We start from the raw sequence: 21,539 nt of genomic DNA on the forward strand, positions 1-21,539 counted from the left end.
ATGTTCAAGTTCTTAAGCAGAGCTATTCTGAATTTAGAAGTGAAGCTGCATATTAAAAGTGCCCCCAGTTCACCATCGTACCTTGCTCAGTTTGATCTGAGATAGATGGAAGAGAGCCTCCAAAAGTTACACACTTTTCATTAGCTGCATTAAATGTTAAATATTCAGGGTTCATCTTCTGGAAACACTGCAAAACAAACATAATGAAACTGATTTTCATCCTACCAGTCTGCTTAAAAATAACTCAATATGAAAAGGTTCTTAAACCAACCCTAAAAACCCACTTCTCATTTCCTGCAACAACATATAATTATTTTTTTGCAGGAAGCAAGGAACTTGATACTAGCTGCAAGCATTTATTAGATTCAGCAGGATAGCTAAATATAAAATGATCCCATTGACTAACTCCTCATTCACTGAGGATTAGAATTCAATAATTTTTATTGGCTACATCAGAATCATGTACTGCTTTAGGAAAGAGAACACATGAACTCTACAGTCGTTTAGTGTTGGGACAGGAACCTGTATTGTAATGCCTTGTATTGTAATTATGTTTTGGGGAAAACTACATGGGAACTCAAAAGCGTTATTATGCAATGACATGAAGTAAATTTGCAAACCTTAGCACCACATAATGTGCAGATTTGATGGACATATGTAGAATAATGGTGGACCAAACAACAGGAATGAGTCTCACTAAGACTAAGACTTTAGATGACTGCCTAAAACATACTGCTGAAACAGACTTATATTATGGCTTCTGATCTGTTGGTTAATTCTTAAAAGCTGCTTCAAATTCTTAAGTGAGTTAAGTCCTTAAGGCAAGTTAGGAAACTGTCCGCCAGCTTGCCGCCTGCCTACGATTACTCAGCAAGAGATTCAAGATGCTTCTGCCACAGAAACCTCATCCTCTCCCTTTCTAATCCTTCTCTTCATTCAAGCAGAGCTCAAGATTAGACAACACAACACAATAAATGTTCTTGGACCTAAACATGTGGTGATGGGAAAGCAAAAAAAGCCGAAAATGAATGCTTTGAAATTAAGAAACTAGCAATCCTGAATAAGAGAGAAGTGAGGGAGATTATTTTAATCACTACACATAGGTTTCATAGTTTTCAAAAGCCTACTTCATTCCTCAACACAGGGGCTACCTCCTCATTTCTTTCACAAGAGCATTCCATCTAACCGGAAATGAAAAACAGGTAAGGGTGATGAATCTGGATTATCATTGTACCTTATTCCGGAACTGATGCCAGCCTTTAGGGCAACCTCCTCTGACTGGGCGGTAACTGGGATCATGTTTCTCTAGTAAGGAGGCATTATTTTTTTCACAGATGAAGGGTAGTTTCACGTTACAGTTCACTGGGTAGTCTGCAGACATAGAAGTTTTAAAAAGCAGTTATGGTAATGACACATCACACTCCAATTCCCATCCATACTTTATGACATGACAAAGACCAATCTGAAGGGAAGTCCTTTTCAGTGTAACCACAGTGAACAACTATGCAATCTAAAGCACTAAAAATACCAGTAGAGAAAAAGGCAAAGGTAAATGATTTATACTGGACAGTAATATAAAATTCCTAAAAAACCAGAGTCTGACCCTTATTTCCAGTAGTAACATTTCACATAGGCAGAGAAAACTTGAAAACAGAAAAATAATGAAAAAAGATTTTGTATATGAGGACTAATCTCATATTCTGGCATAGAGGGTGTGACCTAAATGTCATTAAAGCCAAAAGGAATCCTTTAGCATCTACATAGAGAGCATCAAGCCTGCACTGCTTTACATGACTTCTACAGTAACTGGACTGACTTCCTAGTCAAGAGCAATTTTTGGTTAACAGAGATGAAAACAGTTCAGCAGCATATACGTGAATGTTGGGGAAAATGTGATTTAAAGTCAAAATGGTAGTAGACAGGAGGAGTATCTTCTCCAGAGGTTATAGATTTTCCCCAATATAAAACAGGGTTGAAAAAAGGAAATAAGCTTCAAGTACCACCAGCTGGCTTTTCCATTAATTTGTATAGCTCTTACAGTATGACTCCACTACTTAATGAAATTTGCACCTCCAGATGTATATATGGTTGCAAGTATGCAGTCAAACCTGCTTTAACTAACACAACTCTCAGACTTAAATTCCAGAGCTCAGGATACTTAGCATAAACATAGAAAGGTAGCCACCAAATCGAGATTTTACCTAATTAATGTATGTTGCAAAAAGAATGACAATCAGTCATCAAAATTTGTCATCTGAATTCAGGTTTGCCTCTGATCATCAAGAAATATTGCCCATGGCTTCTACCATGAGGAGGTAATAAATGATTCAAAATTCAATCAGATTATCATGAAGAAGCCATTCACTCCTAATTCAATATCATTTGCATCCAATATAAGAATTTGGGTAGAATGGTAATTACTTCTTTTTAAAAAAAAAATAAATATAGTAATGACAGATGGGGTAAAAAAATTAAAACAGCCTTACCTCTATACCAGTTCTTTCGAGAAACATACCAGCATTCTCTCAGGAATCTATCATGGAAGCGTGGAAATAACTGTGAACTCTGCATTCTAAACTCTCTCAGAATCAAATTCTGTCCATCATAACCCTTCCTGATATCAAACAGGTATTGCAGCAGCAATGTAACAACACTAATAAAAGATATTGAGTATAAACAACCATAGTGGAAGAATACACAAGAAGTCCATTTACCTGGTATATACCACTCAGGTGTCTTTGGAGTGCTACCTGTCCAAAGGAAAAAAGGAACAGTCACTTAGAGTTCACCTTCTACCAAGACTGCAGCCACCAATAACGGAAGGGATGGTTAGTACTCATATTTCTCAGTATTCATGATGGAAAAAACAAAAGGAGAAGGAAATCACACACAGGTTTAATAGTTTAAAATGAGCTGATGTAAATTTAATGGAGTATTGCATACCTCTGTCTTAAACATCTCTGGGTTTTTTTAATCTCTCAAGCAGAATACAAGCATCTAAGTAGTGTATCTACCAGTATCCCACCACAACAAGAAAGCTTCATCCCCTGAAACATCTATTATTGGGCAATACTGACAACTCAGTTGTAATAAACTCTTTATATGAACAAATGGATGTAACTGCAGTTTACCTTTTGTTATCTGGCAGACCCATTCAAGTTTAGCTTCACAATCAAAAGGCCTGAAGTAAAATTCCAGGTCTCTGTCTTCATGGAAATAAAATCTCCAAAATGACCTCCATGAAAACTGGGAGGTCTGTATAAAAGTAGAAACAGAGAACAGAGTTAGCACAGCATAGGCCTCTGAAATGTAGAATTACACTGTATTAAAAAAGTACTTTGCCAAAGTCAGTGTATTTTATGGTGTTGTTAGTCCCACAGTATATTTTGCAAAAAATAAACAGATACAACTGTAACTTCAACTGTAACTCCCCACATGAAGGAATTAGGTAAAGGCTTAAGGTCAGTTACATACAAATCTTTTCTAGCAATATTATTTCTTAGGGTTTCTGTGGCACACAGGATCTCATAGATGTTTGTTATTAAATTATCTATTGCCACTTGTTCCCCTGAAATGATTCTCATTTCTGCTGAAACTGGCACAGAAATAATCTTTCTTATTTAAGATTATTTCTTACAATCAAGCTTAAAGAACTGACTTCACTCTTGCTGATGTCTCCAGTAAGGAGAATTTCTTATCATCTGCTGAAATAACATGTCTATAACTAGCAGGTAGGAGAGGGAAGTTACTACATTCACAGCATTCCCTTCAAACCGCTCTCCTTAGTTTAAAATTTTTAGGAGCTCAGTGCTGAACCAGCTTCTCAAGTCTGGGGTAATGAACACAGCAGAAGAGACTGAGGGAAATGGCTGAGAACAGAAGCAAAGGGATGCAATTATCCTTTCCTTTATTAAGTCCTAAAAGCAGAGGTGGTTCTAATTACATTAAAAGGCATGGTATTGGAATGATATTGTAAAAAGTCAGGTGATGCTTCAGAAAAGTTAAAGGCCATTTTAAATCTCATGCCATCAAGACTAAATTAAGTAACAAAGAACATAATTAGGGATTAAGCAGAAGTCTGATATTTGAAATTAAAAACCAACATGGCACTTACAGTCAATTTCACCAGTAAACAAGGAAATAGGCAAAATAAACACAAACACACGCTCTATCCTGGCTACTGCATTCCCCTACTTCAGGTTTCAAACTTTTTCTTAATTTGCAGTTCAGAAAAACTAATTTAGATTTTAAAAAGTTACAGGTAGGGCTCTGCTTTTTTGTTTTAGATGCCATGATACGTCCCTAAGAGTTTAATATACTAGAGATACATAGTATGGCATTATGCAATAGCAAACAGCATTGTTACTAAAATATTTTGTAGTTAAAAAGGTTCAAAAGAAGTCTTATGAAAAGTTATCATTAGCACAGTGCTTGGTTCACAAAAAGCTATTTGAATAAGGATAATCAGTAACAGGTGTAGATTGATAAAGGGAACACTAGTAGCTTTTTCACTATGTTAAGAAAACATCTCAACCTAAATTCAATATACGCCTGGAGAAAGTATTTTTTGCAAGTACTTCCAAATAAAAATATGCATGTTGTTATTAAAAATCTTGAAACTAACCTTTAATGCAGCACAGTCTTCTGTATCATATTCATCTTCCAGATACTCGAGTACAACACTAGTTACCTACATGGTGATGGACAGGATGAAAGAATCAGCAATGTTTGCTGTGGTAAACCCAAGAGAAAACCATTCAAACCTGGGGTCCCATTATGTTTATTACTATTAAAATATGTGTTGAATGGCAGTCGCTCGATCAATTTTGAGTCTCCATATCTGTTATTGTGTGGAGGGAAGAACTCACAATTTCAGGCAAACAAAACAATTACATTGAGGAAGATATTTTTGGAGAAGTCTGACATATCAAGGAGATGAACTGATAAACCTTCCCCTCTGTCTGCCAAGAAGACACCTTGTTCTCTCCACCAGCTCTTAGATGTTTACTACTATATTTCTATTAACTACTGCTATATTAAGTATTTTAATATAATGGAGACAGAAATCAGGTTAACCTTATAAAGATATGTTTGTAATTGGAAATCTGCCTGGATGATAGCTCTTAAGTGTACAATCTTCTTCTGAATTATTAATGTACTGAAGGATTTGCCATATTCTAATTACCATATTTATCAATTTACTTTCGATTCAACCCAAGTTGAAACAAATCAGGACATCATGTTTCCAGGTTAAAAGTTAACTTACGGGTTTATCATCACTCCACTGCCAGGTTCCTAAAGAATCTGGACTCCTCTTATTCATTCCAATCCATACCCATCTGTCATCGCTGTAAACAAACAAGACAAAAATCTTACGCCAAGCATATGGTTCAGCACATTTAATAAAAAGATTGACCTATGTCATGGCATTACTTATGATCAACCAGCTGTTGATCACAGAAACAAAGGTTTACTACTGCAAGTTGTAGCAGTTCAAAGAGAAAAGAGGTATAAGGGCTAGGACCTCTTCTGTACAGAAGAAAACTAGCTAACTCAGATAATTCCTTTGTTGGTTGAATCACCACTTCATCGGTTGTCACTTGATGTAAAGGTCTCTTTTCTACACTTTTCTTCCACAATCACACACAGAGTGTTTATATGCCTTGTTTCTCTTTCTCTTGTCCATCTTAGGCCATCTCTCTCTCCACCACCAGCTCAAATATACTCTTCCTCAAATCACACAAAAGCTTTTACTCACAAAGCACAACTGGCATCATATTTCCCTTAGCTTTGTCAGTGATATAAACACACCAAACATGGGCACCTATTTCAATTATGCACATTCATAAATGTGGTATAGACTTAAATAAGCACCTAACACCACCAATTTCAATGGTTGCATAAATGAGTGGCAATAGAAATTACAGTCCAGTCAGAACTGTCTTTTTTCCTACATTTCACTTCTTCACTTTTCATAAGCAAGGGATACTTAAATCCAAAATTTCAACTGTGCTCCAAGATACTAAGTTGCCTGAAAAAATGGGTTTACAATGTATATACTCAAATCTGCAGTAAGAACCTTTACCATACTCTTTGCTATTGCTTATGAATCTAAAGATTCTACAACAAAGTTAAATGTGCTAGTCAAACTGCAAGGTTAGCCTTGTACTGCAACTTCTCAAAGTATCGATTTTGTGCTAGTTACTGAAGTTTATGATAATTCACTCTAATTAGATGTTCTCCCCTGCCCAAGAAAGGCAACAGACACTTCTCTGAATGACAGTATCACATGGAAGCAGCAGAGAGGAGAAAGACCATGAGTTTTCTATGAAATCACACCCTACATGAAACCCTACTGCAAAAGAGCTGTGGAACAGGTACTCTCACCAAAGTAGTCTGACAGCAATAGTAAAGTATTGATGCCACAGTACAGGGCTCTTGTAAAACTGTATCAGGAATACTAATTCCATAAATTCACATTGTATCAAATACAGAGAAGGAACACAGGACATTTGAGGAAATTAGAGTTCAGGCTATTAATAAGAATTAAAGATTTTCTTGTCCAGCCTTTACAAAGAAAGACAGGAAAAGGATATAATTATTCTTTTTAATATTTTAGGACACTAAACCCCCAAGAAGAGGAGCTATTTGAGCAAAAAGGACATCAAGTCTGAATGAACCACATCTCAGAAATAAATTTAGGCTCAAAAATGGAAAGAGATGTCTGACCAGCAGAGGTCAGAGTTTGGAAAAGGCTCCCAAAAAAGTAGTGCTGACAAACTTAACAAGGAGATTTAAAGTCAGAACTTGGAAAGTTTATGAAACTGACTTTATTACAAGGAGGGATGGACTCAGACCCAGGCTTACCCGCAATGTTATGAAATCATAAGGCAATGTTAAGAAAGTCTTTGATAAGGCTGTGCCACTAGCTTTTTACACATATGACCATAAAGATGCTAGATAGCCCCTGAAAATACTGATGGTGCAGCACCAGGAAAAACCTTAGCCCAGAGTATGTGGGCTAAGTACATGTAATCCTAGAACGGCAATAGTATTTTATTTGGTAGAGTTCCCTTTAGCATCAGCCATTTGAGAAACTTGTTTCAAAAGGATTTGCAGTAATTTGCAGTAATTACCTGAGAATCTAGAGCAATTTTTCAAAGTCTGTCAACTTGTATTTGGCTTTTAGGTAATAAATAGACTTGAATTAAAAAAAAAAAAAGTGTGCCAGGTCAAGAATTAGCTATTCTCCTACTTTACAATTACTGGCCTGCAAACAGAACCACATTTTCAGCTGACTAGGCTCTTACATATTAATGTACATATTTTGCTTCTTTTGGAACTGTTCAGACATGACCATGACTAATTCAGCAACTACTACACTATACCTGACAGTACTTTTATGCCTTTTGATATTCCTCTGAAATTATACTATCATCTCATCACAGGAAAGAATTCCAGCAACTATTTAAGAAAAATACGAATTAAGACTCTCTATTGTAACTAAGCTTGCAGCACGGAATTTGTTTGTGCTTCAGGCATCTGTCTTCTCACTGCAAAGCATTTAAAATCCATCCTACGGATTTGTATCAAAATGGATTTATCACTGCCAGAGTATTCTTTGAGCTACACTCCTGGAACTGTCTCTAAAACCTAGATTATCCTGTGTTTTAACCTAAAAAGTAGGTGCAATTTGTGCTTTACAATGGGCTCCACACTGATTAACAATGAAAGATCCTAAATCTCCAGCAATCCCTGCAGAATACTGGTGGCTTTTCTCTCACATAGAACTAAAACTTCATAAAAGTCAATGTTCTACAGGAGTGGATAAATACTGTGTAGACTGATGTAAAGGGACTATAAACCAGTAATTTTTCTAGTTGTATTCTAACTGCTGAAAGAGAAAAATTATTTTTTCTGTCCTTTATGTCAGCTCCAACATAAGATTAGGAGCCTCAGTGAAGTTATTGGGACTTGTAAGTCAATCTAGTTCTTGACGTGAGGTAATGTGTACATCTGGGCCAACTCATTAATGGTGCAATTTAAGGCACCATTTAATCTTAGGCAGCACTGCCTAAATCTATGTATGAATCCCATCTAAACCTCTGTTCTTCCCCCTGTAACAGGCTACTGCACTAGCTAAATCACATCCTGCTAATTACCTACTCTTGAGTGGAAGAGAAGCTGAATTAATGCAATTACTACAGCCTGCATCTCAGCTTTACCGCTCTTTTAGCCAGCAGGTTAAGATCAGTTTTTTCTTTCAAACTCAAGTATTCATGAGGCTTTCTTGATTCAGAACAATTACAGCAGCAGAACTGTTCATATAAAAGGCAACTGATTTCTTTCTAGTAAGGTGTCCTCACTGAAATGTTATTTCTAACCAATCCAAGGTATTACCCTCCCTGTGTCCAGGGCTGCTGCCAGCTATAAGCTGCAGAATGCTCAAAACCACACTTCTAAAAGAATGGAAGTAACTGAACCAGATCTGTTCTGCCTGTATCATGTCCCTTCAAGTGAAAAGAGGTTCTCTCCTATTTCTTCCAGACAGGGGAAGGTTGGCAGGCAAAGTTCATTTTCCTTTCCAATGGCAATAGCCTGACTTGGCTGGAGCAATTCTAGCTCTTGTTTGCCTCTAAGGTGGAATCCGAGTAAAGAACAGAATGGACTAGGCAAGCTGCCCTTTTCCTGGTGAACCAAACTGACTCTTGCTAACATTTAAAAACAAATAATTCTCAATGAGTCACCAGAGAACTGTGCAAGGGGAAAAAACCCAAAACCAAAAGAGCAGAGGTGTGGCTCCTTCCCCAAGCCAAAATGAATGCACTGAATGAATATTCAAGGTCAGAGTTTGCACTGACTAAATACAGGGAATATGAACAAACTGCATGCCAGTGCACTCCAGAAGCTAATCACATCTAACATTACCTTAGGAAGATTTCTCCCAGTTAGCTAAGTTATTTGTTCTTGGCAAAATAATTCACTTGGTTTCCTATCTCCTTTCTCAAATGAGCTTAAGTTTCAGACACACTACCCTTGACACTTGACCTCCAAAATATGCTATGTAATCACCACCTCTGAGTAATATAAAAGCATAAATATCTTCAGCAATTATATTAGCTAAACAAACAAACATTACTTAAAATACTTCAGGCAATATCAAATATGTAGTATTCCAGTTCAGAATGTTCTGAAGTCCTGAAAAAGGGGTTAGCTCAGACAAAAATACTGTGTTTTCAGTTATATTTGACATGTGTAGTCACTGCAATGCTGACTGCAAAGTCAATTTATATTGGGCTCTGTATGTTGTCCCTTATCTTAAGTTCTGGTAAAATAAAATTGAAGTACTGGGACTTTCCTTCTTTCAGACTAAGTTCAAGTTTTCTGAAGTATGGGAAGGGCAGGAGCATTGTATATCAGCTGACTTCCTGGAATGACAGAAGTCTCCATCTTTAAACTCCTAACAAAAAAGTGGTCATTAGCTATAATTAATACCTCAGATGGTCTGCAAGCTGAAAAGCAGTTCCAAGTACTTGTAGGACAATAAAATGTTACTTCTCTATTCACATTTCACAGTAGATTAGGTACACTAAAACAAAATCTGTAATTGCAAAAGAGTCTAATAAGATATAGCTATAAATAATTTCTGCTCTGATTTTTATTTCAGGGACTTCAGTCAATTTAGCAAAGGAATCACAAGTGGCTTTTACACAAGCAAAACTCTCTATATATAGAGCATATGAGTTTGGTTTTTTCTCTTCTTAACAAAAACACTGAGTAATTTTCATGACTTCTGCACTTCTAAAAAAAGTCCACTGTCTTTTCAAGAAGGACTCTCTTCAGTCATCAGGTTTTAAAATTTAATCACAGTGTTGTGTGCTGGCAGCTTCTGATATAATCCTGATTTAGTTTGTTGATGAAAAAATTTAGATCACATAACTGGCAGCATTTGAGTTTAAGCTGGCAAAAGTTCTAAAAAACCAGGCTGTCAATCAAAAAAAACATATTACACAAGAATCTGACATCACACCAATGTCTAATAAAGCTTTGCAGTGACAGTTCATTTGATTAAAAATAGAGGTTTAAACTCATAAATTATGTAGCATTTAATTTGTTGATACCAGAAAACTCAGCCCACCCATCTAATGCCCATATAGTGTTATTGCAGTTATGCCAAAAGGGATCTGTGCCAACCAGATTGCTGGACACTACATTATGCATATTTTCAAAAGATAGCACCCAGTTTAGTCAAGAAGCATGAATAAAATATTTCATGAATAAAAATGAGGTGTAGCTGCAAAACTGGAATAATAATTTGTCTCTTAAGATTGTACCAGTAAAGAATAGGTACAACTACCATCTAGCTGTGCCAAAATTCAACATAAAGAAGGAAATACTTATTATAACAAGAGACTTAACTTGCTTTGAATATCTTCCATTACATAAATTTCTCTTTTCTTGTGCTGCCTCTAGCAATGTGAAATATTTACCCAAGTTGTATTCCCTTGACATTTTCCAGCAAGGCAGTTCAAATGCCACATCTAGCTGTTTTTACTGTGGGAAACACAGTTGCTGCACAGTGTCTCATACTTGCCATTCGGGGTCAGCAGCAGCATTTGCAATCTACTGCAGAAAGTAACGGAAATCAAAATTTTAAAGCACAGCCAGTTTGTTACCTTATCATTTTTCTCAGGATAGAACGAAGTGCCTCGACTTCTTCTGAGTGACTAAAACTAGGCAGATGGCCTCCAAGTGCTTCACAGAACCTTTCTGCCTCTTCCCAGGTCCTGGTTTGCAGCCCTCTTTCACTGTGGAAGAACTTCACAACAGCCAAACATCAGAGCAGAAAATGACACAAGTGACAGCGTTTTTAAAACATTCCTGGTACTACTCAAATGTGATCACCTGAGATTTAATAACCGGTATTTCCACAGGGAGAGAACGTCACTTTTTAATAATTTTTTTTCCAGTTTGACAATAGTCACACTCTGAAGTTTAGCTGACAAAATTTATTTCAAACTCAATATATTCCATATGACAGACTTTCTCTGTTTTTCTTTACCAGAAAGATTTTAGAAAACACCACCCAAGTCATTCCAAAACTGTAAGTCAAAGTGTAAGTTTTAAGGGATGCTGTTCTTTCAAATTTATCATGAACTGCAAAGCCTAATGTTCACTGAAACTGTGCTCGCTTGGGTGCTGCGGGTGAAGGAAGTTCTTTGGCACACCCTTTGCTACCTGTATGCATCAGAGTTGCAACTTTGGCTCATATCCCTCAGCTAACATTTCCACTTGATCCCCTTGGTTTCAGTCCAAGCCAATTCCCATCAGCTGGATCTCTCTGCACAGACATCCTGCATTTGGTCAACAACAGTTTTGGAGAATCTGCTAGGGTCAGCTGTCATGTCCATCAACTATGGGACAGGTATGCTGCACATCAGCTAGACCTACCCCTTCGGGATGCTTGCCCACACCCTTGTTATTCGAGCTGGGATTCCCCACTTTGCTACATGAGCTGTTTACAAGAGACAGTTCATTGCAGACACTGAGTCCAGAAATAATGAATAAACAACCCAATGAACAGTCTCAGTTTTAACTTCAGGCAATAACTTTCACTGTTAATAGGAGGGAAAAACCTGCATTTCTAAATACAAACTTGTTTAAGCCATTCCAGCTAACAGTTCAGCTGCTTATTTCCACTGTTCACTTCAAAAACAGTAAAATGCAATTGAGGCTGCACATTTTTTATATCCACACTCATACCAGAGAAAATCCCATCTCTCCTGTCTACACTGTTAAGAGTACAGAAAGGAAAAGAACAAGGGCAGGTGATGCAAAGTGCTTTCCTTCCCTATTCAGGTGCTCCGCATGCAAGTTGGCAGCAGGGTATGATATGGGTACAGCACCCTCCAACAGCAACAGGCTCCTGAGACGGCAGCACAGGGCAAATGCTGTAGCATCAAAACCAATTCCCCCTCCTGGTGTAAAACACCTTTAAGACACACTTCAGAGCAGCTATGCGCCACATAATCACACACTTGCTCCAAGACAGTAACAAGCAATTAAAATCAAACAGGAATAACATTTTACCTTGTAGCAGGCAAGGCCTGATCCATTGTGCCACCCAGGGGGACAGGGATCAGTTGGCTTTGGGAGCACTTCTGGCTCCTTGGGCTGTCCAATATATTTTTTGCAGATCGAAAATGCTTTAGTGGTTTTACAGTCCTTAGTTTCCCACTTTCCAAGAGAATTTCCATTGGACATGGCCACACATCCTCCTGAAAACTCTAAGATAAAAGCCACGAAAAACACATTTAAAACCATTGGCTGTTTTCCCAAAAAAACCTGACATATTTGTGATTTACTATTTTATTTCATGCCTGGAGTTCTGTGACATGGTACTCCATTGCTTGCTCAATCAAAAAAAATAGTATTTTTATGTATTTTTTTAATTTTCAAACTTACCTGGTTGCAAGGAATTCCAGTTAGAGTATGTCACAGCTTCAGTTTTTTCCCCATTCACTGTACCCCAGGAATATATTCCTGATTGGCTAATATCCTGCAAACCAGTCCAGAAATATTTTTCTTCAACTTTGGTGTGTTTTCTCATCAGACTGTTTATAAATTCTTGTTCAAATCTGAAAATTCACAGATTGAGCTGAGTCAATATTTGAAAGATATCTGAAACTACTGAGACAATTCGAAAAATAGGCGTATTACTACATGAGTCAGTTCAAGCAGTTGTCCAGGCAGTCCTGTATTCAACATGTGGTCTCTAGGCTGGGAATTCTCATGCTTCCAAGAAGGTTTCATGTTGTAAGTTTACCACAGTCACACCAAACACTAATTTTCACTAGTTCTCAGCAAAAGCAATTCTCTCCCTACTTTTTCTTTATGAACCATTAGTTAGCACACCAAGGTTTTAATCTCTGATCTTTTCCTCCAGGATTGTACTGTTAAACCTGCCTATAAGTTACAAATGTGCTTTACCTGTTCATCACTGTAAGATTGCACCGTGTTCCAAATGAAACTTCCGTTTTATCGATCCTGTAACAGTAGTTCCCGTGTCTCTCCCATCCCTGGTTAGAGAACAAAAACCACATTTGTACAAAACAATCTAATTTAGGCATTACCTACAGGAGAAAATAAATCATTGCCAACATTGCTGACGCCACAAGCTGGCACATCATAAACAAGAAAGAAATGCAGTGTGTCGCAGCATGTCACATACAAGGTCCAGTATCATCAACTCTTCAGATTCACAGTTGTAAGAAATAATGCAGCCACAGGAATAAAATACACCACTGTTTTAGCTTGCCTGTGCAGAGTCTTCTGACCACTACGTACATTTACAGAGAGAAACACAAGGACAACAGCATAGTCCTATTCAAAACAATAGGAGTTTTCATGCTGTTCCACCAACGCCAGGATTCAAACAGAGGAATACTAAGAGGGCATTACTAGTGTTTCTTTACTTCTGAGAAAAAAAGGATGAACTTACAAAATTTCTCTATTATTCAAACACTTATCCCATATTTACACTGAAATTTCAAGACACATTAACGTGTTAACTCTTTTCTAGCCTACCAATGCCATTGGTGTCTGAACAGCACTTAAAGCTGTAACTCTACATGCTAGAGGTCTCTGAAAAGACAGTGAAAAGTACCCCAAGGTTGCGCAGGAAGAAAGATATGGGATAAACATTTTTCCTGTTGCAAGTAATGTGCCACACAAGACTGAACCAAATAACTCTGAAGTAGCTAGTAATACCATCCTAAGCTTGTTCAAAAGACAAGAGACTTCTTTTTAAGCCTTATTTGTGCTGTAACATGTTATACCTTAAAAAAAAAAAGGCAAAACAACCAAACCCCTCCCACCTTTATTCAAGTCACAGAACAAAAATGAGAGCCTAGTGATGTGTAACAGAAACCTAATCTCTGTTAACAATCTTTGCATATCTTTATGTTGCAAAGTGTCTTATCTTAAATTTTAAAACATATTTAAAGCATAAACCGCAGAACAAACGGTGTTATCGATAACATTTCTAATTTGTTTTTTCAAACAAATAAATAAAACACAACATCTCCTGGGTCCAAGTTCGTAATACTTTCATCAATAAACAGGTTGATAATACATCCAGAGCCTGCTTAGGAGAATCTGAAATTTAGCTCATGCTATACACATGTCCTTTCCCAGCTAAAACGTTTCACAGATTTTACTGAATGGACAAGAATGAAATGGAAGTAGAGGAAGTAAGTGCTTTTAGGCAGATTTTAGCTTTCTGAACCAAGTGACAGTAAAAGAAATGCAGGCTATTACCTCTTCCAGTGAACATCTTTCATCTGATTTTGTTTCATTCAGAATCTCTCCTTCTTTCTTGCAAACATATTTCAATTTTTCTTCACAGGATTTCACTCTCCACTGTCCCAACTATAAGAATGAAAGGAAAAAATATTTTAAATTCTAACATCTTTCAATTTCCATGTTTGCAGGGGTTGAGTTTCCACAAGGGGAAAGCCAAAATGCCTCTACCATAAATATTTGGGCGAGATGTCCTGGGTTGTATGCATAGGTGCATGTTTGGAAGGGAGAGAGAAAGCTGGCACATGCGGAGATGGAAGGATTCTGGATCACATCCAAAAGGGAAAAAAAAGGCCAGGGTGGTGCCAACTCTCTTAGATCAGGAAGGGAATGGGTGCAGGAGGTCTGCTCAGATTGCTGTGGAAGCAGCTTAGACACAGCTCACAGGAGCTGAGCACATGAGATCCAATGGCTCGCCCCACTTTTCTGCTGAATCTGGATAGGATATAACTGCTTCCCATTATCCTAGTGATCTCCTTCCCTCACCCAGTCCTTCCTTCCTCTACACTGTATAGCCTCAGTGTCTGTCCTCTCCTCTTACCAAGGTATCTCACTACCCATCCTCACACTGGGTGGCCCAAATTGGTCCTGAAGATGGCTGAACCCAGCTTTTCCTTTCAATAGTTTGCCCCACCCCCTTCCTAGCTCTCTACCAGAGACATGCAAGAATACATTAACCCAAAACACAGTGACAAGGACAACCGTCTGGCCAACAGTAGTGACAGTCTCAGAGCTGTGAGTCATTTCTTCCATTCTTTCCAGTACACAGCTAGCAAGTTTTGGTTAAATAATTTAAAGCAATTTGCTCGTAGAAAAATGATTACATGTATTTTAAAGATTATTCCAGAAATAAGATCAGTTATCTGCTTTATCCCCCTCCTTGGCTTTCACACACATCAATGTCACCTCTACTACGATGTAACACTGTGTTCCTACCTTGCCTGAATATGACACACAGTTAGGAGTGCTGTTAAAAGGAACTTTTGGTTCATTCTGATCCCAATATGTAAAAACCACAGTCGAACGATCTGACCATTTGAACAAGGTTGGCACATCTTCATTCCTAAGACCCATCCACATTTCTTCTTCTGCATCTGTAATTTAAAATTAGGACAACACTGTAGTTTCAAAATGATATTCAAACTAATAGGAAAGGAATGTGACATCAGCAAAATTAATATTTTTATCACTATACTGTGCTGATTTTTTTTCTTATAGTGAAAAAGGGTATTTGAGACAAGCACAATGTATTATTATCTTGTTTCTTAACTTATATTCTTGATTGTGAGTTTCACAGAGAACATAACAAAAAGAAAAAAAAATTCCACAAACAGAAATAACAAACACATAAGCAAAATGAAGCTGAACCAAATTTAATTTTACGAGTGTAGACAAAGATGTAACACTGAAGAGAGCAGATAATATTTATTAGTTCAGTGCTCCAGTAGTCAAAATATTGACCCAATTATCTACTATTCTCTTTGAATGAGAAAATAAAACACAAAGTACTAAGAAACTAGAAGTAGGTTAGCCCAGTAAATAAATAAATAAATAAATAAATCAAACCAAAACAAGGGCTAACATAGAGGGCCTGGATCTGAACAGCAACATTCAGCACCAGTCTCAGTACACCTACAGAATGAACACCTACATTTAAAAGCAAGAGGTCATGACAAGCTTATACTAGAACATGGAAAGCAGTTTCTAATTTGTGGTGTGCAGCACTTAATGCTTGACCTTTACAACTATCTCAACTCACCATTATGAAGCTTTGTAACAACCAGTTCAACATCTGCTAATGAGTGTATGCTGATGAGGTTACTCTTATTTGCTTTGCACAACTCATCTGCCACGCTCCAAGGTGATGGGTTATTTATCAGCATGTAGCAAGAGCCATCATAGGGAAGCCAGCCCGAATCACAGCGAGTATCCAAGTGTCTCCAATCCTCTAATAATGAAGAGAAATGGAATTAGAGGCTTTTGTTTTACTTCGAGTAGTGCAAGGGGTTGGCTTTAAATCCAGCAGCACCTTGAAAACAGCCAGAATGCAGCAATCAGAATATGTTAGCATCTCTTCAGAGCTAATTTTTTAAGAAAGGGTCACAGTTTAGTCAAACAAATAGACTTCAAAGAGCAGCACTATGAGGACTCATATTTTGGGGCCATGAAGTAGGCAGAAGGAGAAAGAAGTTAGTGTGAGTGCAAGAAAAAAGCAAGAATGCATTACATTAAGCTTAAGCCATAATGTAAGCAAAAGGTTCAAAAGTAGTTGTAAGCAAGATTTCAAAAGCAACTAACGACAAATCAAGATAAGTCACTGCAGGACTGCAGCACACAACTCAACAAATACTTAGTTTTAAGTTTGTTTTTTTTTCTCAAGATATTCAAGAATTCAAATTGGTTTTAATGCATGTTGAAAAGGTATATACTAACAGCCTTTCTGGTTCAAAGCACACTATAAAACACTCCAATCACAGGAATTTTGTTTTTTAATTAATAATACACTATATAAACACTGGTAATACCTCCACATACCCCACTGAGGAGCAAGAGAACAGATAAGAATATTATTGGCAACTAGTTTTCAGGGGATCATTTGGAAATTTGAACCAGTTTAGTCAAATTTAAATTGATTCCTACTTTTTCCTCAAAGGCACACACCTTTCCAGGGGGAGCTGGAGAGAACATGGCTTAGTCAGAGACACTCCATGACACTTTCCACCTCCACAACACTGCTTCTTCATCCCTCTTATGCCCTAGTCCTCCCCATTATCCAAGGACAATTACCTTCCAGTAAAAGTTTTTGCAGGAGATCTCTGCAAGCATGAGCCCTGGAAATTCAATAAGGCCAAAGCATGCATGGAAGAACAGGTCATAGATATGGGAAGGGTTGGACATCCAGGTGAAGGTAAATGTCCAAAAGCATGGAAGCAGTTCTATGTCACAGCTGGACACCATATCCTGAAAGTCTGTATATGTGTGTGCAGGTAAGGAGAAGGGAATAATTATCTCATAAGAGCTGTTATGGGTCCAGTAAAGGGTACACACTGGGAAAGCTACCACTTCTTACGCTCTGATTTCCAGTGCTGGGCCTGGTTTCAAAGGATAGTAAGGTTATTTAACTACTTCTATTTTAATTCAACAGAGTTTGATCCAAGACCCAGGTAAGTCCCACTTTATTTTAATACACACCAAGAGTGAGAGAAACAGGCTTAAAGCAAAGATGAAAAGGTTCAAGGTGCAACTGCCAGTTCCAGACTTCCAGCAACACAAGAAAGAAGGCAAAAGCCTTTGAGGAAAATGTGATGAAAAGGGCAGGACTGTGCTGCAAAATGCTTTCTGTGTGAACAAGAAAGCTGCAAAAAATAAAAACTGTTTGTGATGCATCATCTTGACACTGGAGAAACAGAGTTTGCTTCTGCTCTGCTAAGCAACCCAAAGTTGTTGAGAAAATGTTTTGGCAGAGTTGCCTAAGAAGGCTTGTGGAGGGAAAAAAAAGACTCCATAAGTGAACATTATACTCATATTAACATACAAAACTCAAAAATGCAAACTGTCCTACCTGGGAGGCTTGAAACTTCACTGAGCGACTTCTTGCAAGTATATGGAAGTTGAGTCCCACAATGGTAACTCTGCCACTGACCTGAAGCAGCATTCATCACCACACAACTAGTCCCATCCAGTGGGGACAAACTCTGCATATCTATAAAAACAGAGTAACACAAGTCATCAAACAGTATAGCAGAAAATGCTTCATTTTACTACTGCTTTTCAATACAAGAATAACACACTTTACAGCACCTTGTATTTGAAGAAAACTTGCATCAAATGAAAGCACTTGTCCTACCATAGGAACTGGTGGAAGTTTTTTCTAAGAAAGTTTCAGAATCAAGGAATCTGGACTTCTTTTCCAATGTTTAATCATAGAACCAGGAGGAATGTTCTATTTACAATACAACAAACACTTGGCCAAGCACTTTCCCAGACTAGAAATATCTCAGGGGAGAACTGTTTTTGCAGCCCTCAGTTTCCTTTGGCAGTTCCTTTGGCAGTCCCTTCCCACCCTCACTCCAAGCACAGCTCTGCACTTTCTTTCAATGCTAACCATAACCCTTACTTTTACAGAAATCTTAGGCAAGGCCCCAAATTAGAAATATCACAGAAAATATCTTCTTTTTTTGCAGTCCCCAGCTTTCCTTGAAGCTCCTTTCCTAAAAGAACTTTTTGGCTGTGACCTACACAGAGCACCCAAGCTCTCCCTGTACTAGTTATGGTAAAGTATTTTCACCAGAGCAGTAAATATTAGTATGTATGCTATGACTGCAAACTAAATTATGCCACTGTAGCTCAGGATAGTCTTGCCTCTAGCTCTGTATTACAGTCCTACAGTGTGATCACAGTTCCAGAAGAAGGTGCAGCCAGTAGTACAAGCAGCAAAGTTCTTAACCTTTCCAAAAGACAGACCACATTTGAAAAATCTCACAGAAATTACTTAGTAAAGCTTTCAAAGAAGTAACAGAAACCCCTTATCAACTTTTCACAGAATTCCTGTTGCAGTACTATTCTAGAAGGTAAAGGAAAAAAGAGAATTCCACTTAAAAAAGCTCAAATTCAGCTTGAGTAACAGAACAGTATTAGCTTCAGTATTCCTGATCATTATTTCTCCAGGATTCTCATATATATCCACGACATATTTGTGCAAATATTACAAATTCATTCTGAAAATTCCTAACAAACAAGAGTCTCACCAACACTACCAGGAACTTTGGAGTAATTAAAAAAGGTTTTTCAAAGGTTTAGGTTTTATACTCCTTTCGTCTTCACCTTGAAACAAATTTAAGTAACCTTGAAGTTTAAAAACACAAGTTAAGCTTCTAAGTAATGTCAGTCCTTGTGCACACACCAACAATCATAATATTTGAGGAAAGTCAATGCCATTCTGTCAGTGGGAGGAGAAATTCAGCAGCTAGGAAAGCTGTGGATTCTTTACTAATATGGATTTTAAAGATACTATTTAAGTTTTACATTTTTAGAGATTTATTAATCTAATCAGCCATAAATATAGAATGTGAATGGAAAGATTCACTGGCTAGGAGGAAAAGATGCTTCTGAAAATGGAATGAGAAGGGAAAAAAAAACCATAAAATACTAGTTACTGTTGTGAATATTGTTAATACCACCAGAAATATCAGTACCTGGATGCCAGTTGACAAAATTCAAAGGTTTGTGATCTGACCACTGCCAACCTCCAGAAACGTCCAGTTGATTTAAGCCAATCCAGAAGATCTCAGCAATGTCATCCTTGGCTAGAGATTTTTTTTTAAAGAAAACCATTAGTATAAAATATTCATCTTTTATTGGTCTCCTTGAAATTAAAAATGTGATCTGAAATGGTATGCATTTAAGGAAAGAAAGATTGCTACTACAATCAGACATGCAAACTTTCTTGAACTGATGAGAAATTCATCCACACAAGCCTTCCCTCCCAATGCCTTCAGATGTTTCTCATTTGGTTTTACAGTCCCAGAGGTACATGGATAATTCCTCCAGGCCAAGACTGAACATCAGTGAGGGCAATTTCATAACAAGTGAGTAACATGCTGCTAAAACACCAACTGTCACTCTGGCCTGTATTTGAGATTCTGGGGACATTCCTCATTACAAATATGAACAGCTAAGCGCTACAATGAAATCATACAGATAAATTTAAAAAACGCCATAAAGTGAGATCAACACCTTAGTTTTGCTACACAAATGAAAACCAAATCATTTTAAGTACAATCAAGTTTTAACCCAGAATTTTAGGATAGAAATTAAAATGCTGCCTCCACTTCATGTTAATTTATCAAGATTTCCTGATATTTGTATGTGAATAATTACACCTACCTTGTATGTAACTTAATTCAGATGCATCTTGGATGCTAAGTAAATCTCCTCCTTGCCTTTGACATGAAATATAAGCTTCCTTCCAAGAAAGAGCAGACTGTGTATTAAACTGGTAGCAATTTTTAGACCCTGGATCCTGTTCCCAGATATCATGACAGCCATCCTCTGTTTAAAGGAAGCAGAAGGTACTTGTAACCGCAACTGTATGGAAACATTATGAACGTTTCAAAAGAAAAACTTTTGAATATTGAAGATCTATTGACTTTTATATCAGTCATCAAAAATACTGCAGAGTAAGTCAATGCTGCAATAGAAAAGCTTTTAACCAGCTTAACAGCAACACGCTACACCGAGGTGGAGCCGCACATATGTGAGGTGACAGAACACTTTTAGGATGTCTATTTAGAAATCCAACATGCCTGGTTGTAAGCAGATTCCCCATTTTCCATCACGAGCGTAGTCTTCAGATGTGGCACACCATTTCCCACCCCCATGGGTTCCATCCTGAACGCAGTCATGATGCCACGTCTTATTATACAGAAAGGGGAACTCACAGGGTTTTCCATATGAGTTGCCATCTTTGGTATAAACCTCTGCAGGAAAAAAAAAAAGAACAAAAGAAGTAAATACACAAGATGCCCAGGGATGGAAAGGGCAGCAAAATGCTTCTGTTTGTACAGACACAGTTAACTTAAAACCATGCAAATCACACTTGTGATCTTAAAATACCGTATCTTGTTGTTACAGATAATATACAGCAATGCCAGAACTGAAACAAATTATACAAAAATATTTTTCTGTACTTTTTCTTCTGAGAAACAGCAAAAACTTGTTTCCCCCAACCTGGTAAGTTAGGGATAAATTCACTGTCCTATTGAAATCTGGGTGGTTTGCACAGAGTCCTTCAGAACAAGGCTCTAGGAATCAACACACACAGGAGGGGGAAAACATTTCAAATTGGAGCCTACTGGGCTCTTTAGACTGGCCACTTTGAACAATTCAAATACAAAGAAAATTCTGCCTTTAAATATGGTAAACCAAGCTTTCACCACTTCTTCCAGCAAGCATGAGATTTCCAATGAGACTGGCTTCCATGGCAAGTGGACAGACTATCACACCAAAGCGAATGGATTGCTCCTGACAGTCCAGCAGGCTGCGAGCTAGCAGCGTGCTCTGGACTTGACTGTACAGCTACCAGCAAAGCAAATAAACTCTGCAAACAGCAAAATTCATGACTTTTTTCCTTTTTTCGATTTCTTGTGAGAAGAGGCTGAAAACATGTTACATCTTCT

General features: G+C 37.6%; 1 protein-coding gene across 1 annotated transcript in view; it reads right to left on the minus strand.

Moving 5' to 3' along the window:
* LOC127464300 (lymphocyte antigen 75-like) overlaps nucleotides 1–21,539 on the minus strand; it is a 38,353-nt gene that overhangs the window by 15,929 nt on the left and 885 nt on the right. The window contains 17 exon segments of the mRNA XM_051774581.1: nucleotides 82–187; nucleotides 1,235–1,371; nucleotides 2,715–2,750; nucleotides 3,132–3,255; nucleotides 4,625–4,690; nucleotides 5,267–5,348; nucleotides 10,677–10,819; nucleotides 12,091–12,287; nucleotides 12,466–12,638; nucleotides 12,991–13,079; nucleotides 14,320–14,430; nucleotides 15,298–15,455; nucleotides 16,121–16,309; nucleotides 17,924–18,064; nucleotides 19,557–19,667; nucleotides 20,248–20,412; nucleotides 20,667–20,840. Of these exon segments, the coding sequence (XP_051630541.1) occupies nucleotides 82–187; nucleotides 1,235–1,371; nucleotides 2,715–2,750; nucleotides 3,132–3,255; nucleotides 4,625–4,690; nucleotides 5,267–5,348; nucleotides 10,677–10,819; nucleotides 12,091–12,287; nucleotides 12,466–12,638; nucleotides 12,991–13,079; nucleotides 14,320–14,430; nucleotides 15,298–15,455; nucleotides 16,121–16,309; nucleotides 17,924–18,064; nucleotides 19,557–19,667; nucleotides 20,248–20,412; nucleotides 20,667–20,840 (2,202 nt within the window).

Source organism: Manacus candei, unplaced genomic scaffold (assembly GCF_025592945.1).
Source record: "Manacus candei isolate 608988 ecotype Guabito, Panama unplaced genomic scaffold, ASM2559294v1 h1tg000208l, whole genome shotgun sequence".
NCBI classification, from domain to species: domain Eukaryota; kingdom Metazoa; phylum Chordata; class Aves; order Passeriformes; family Pipridae; genus Manacus; species Manacus candei.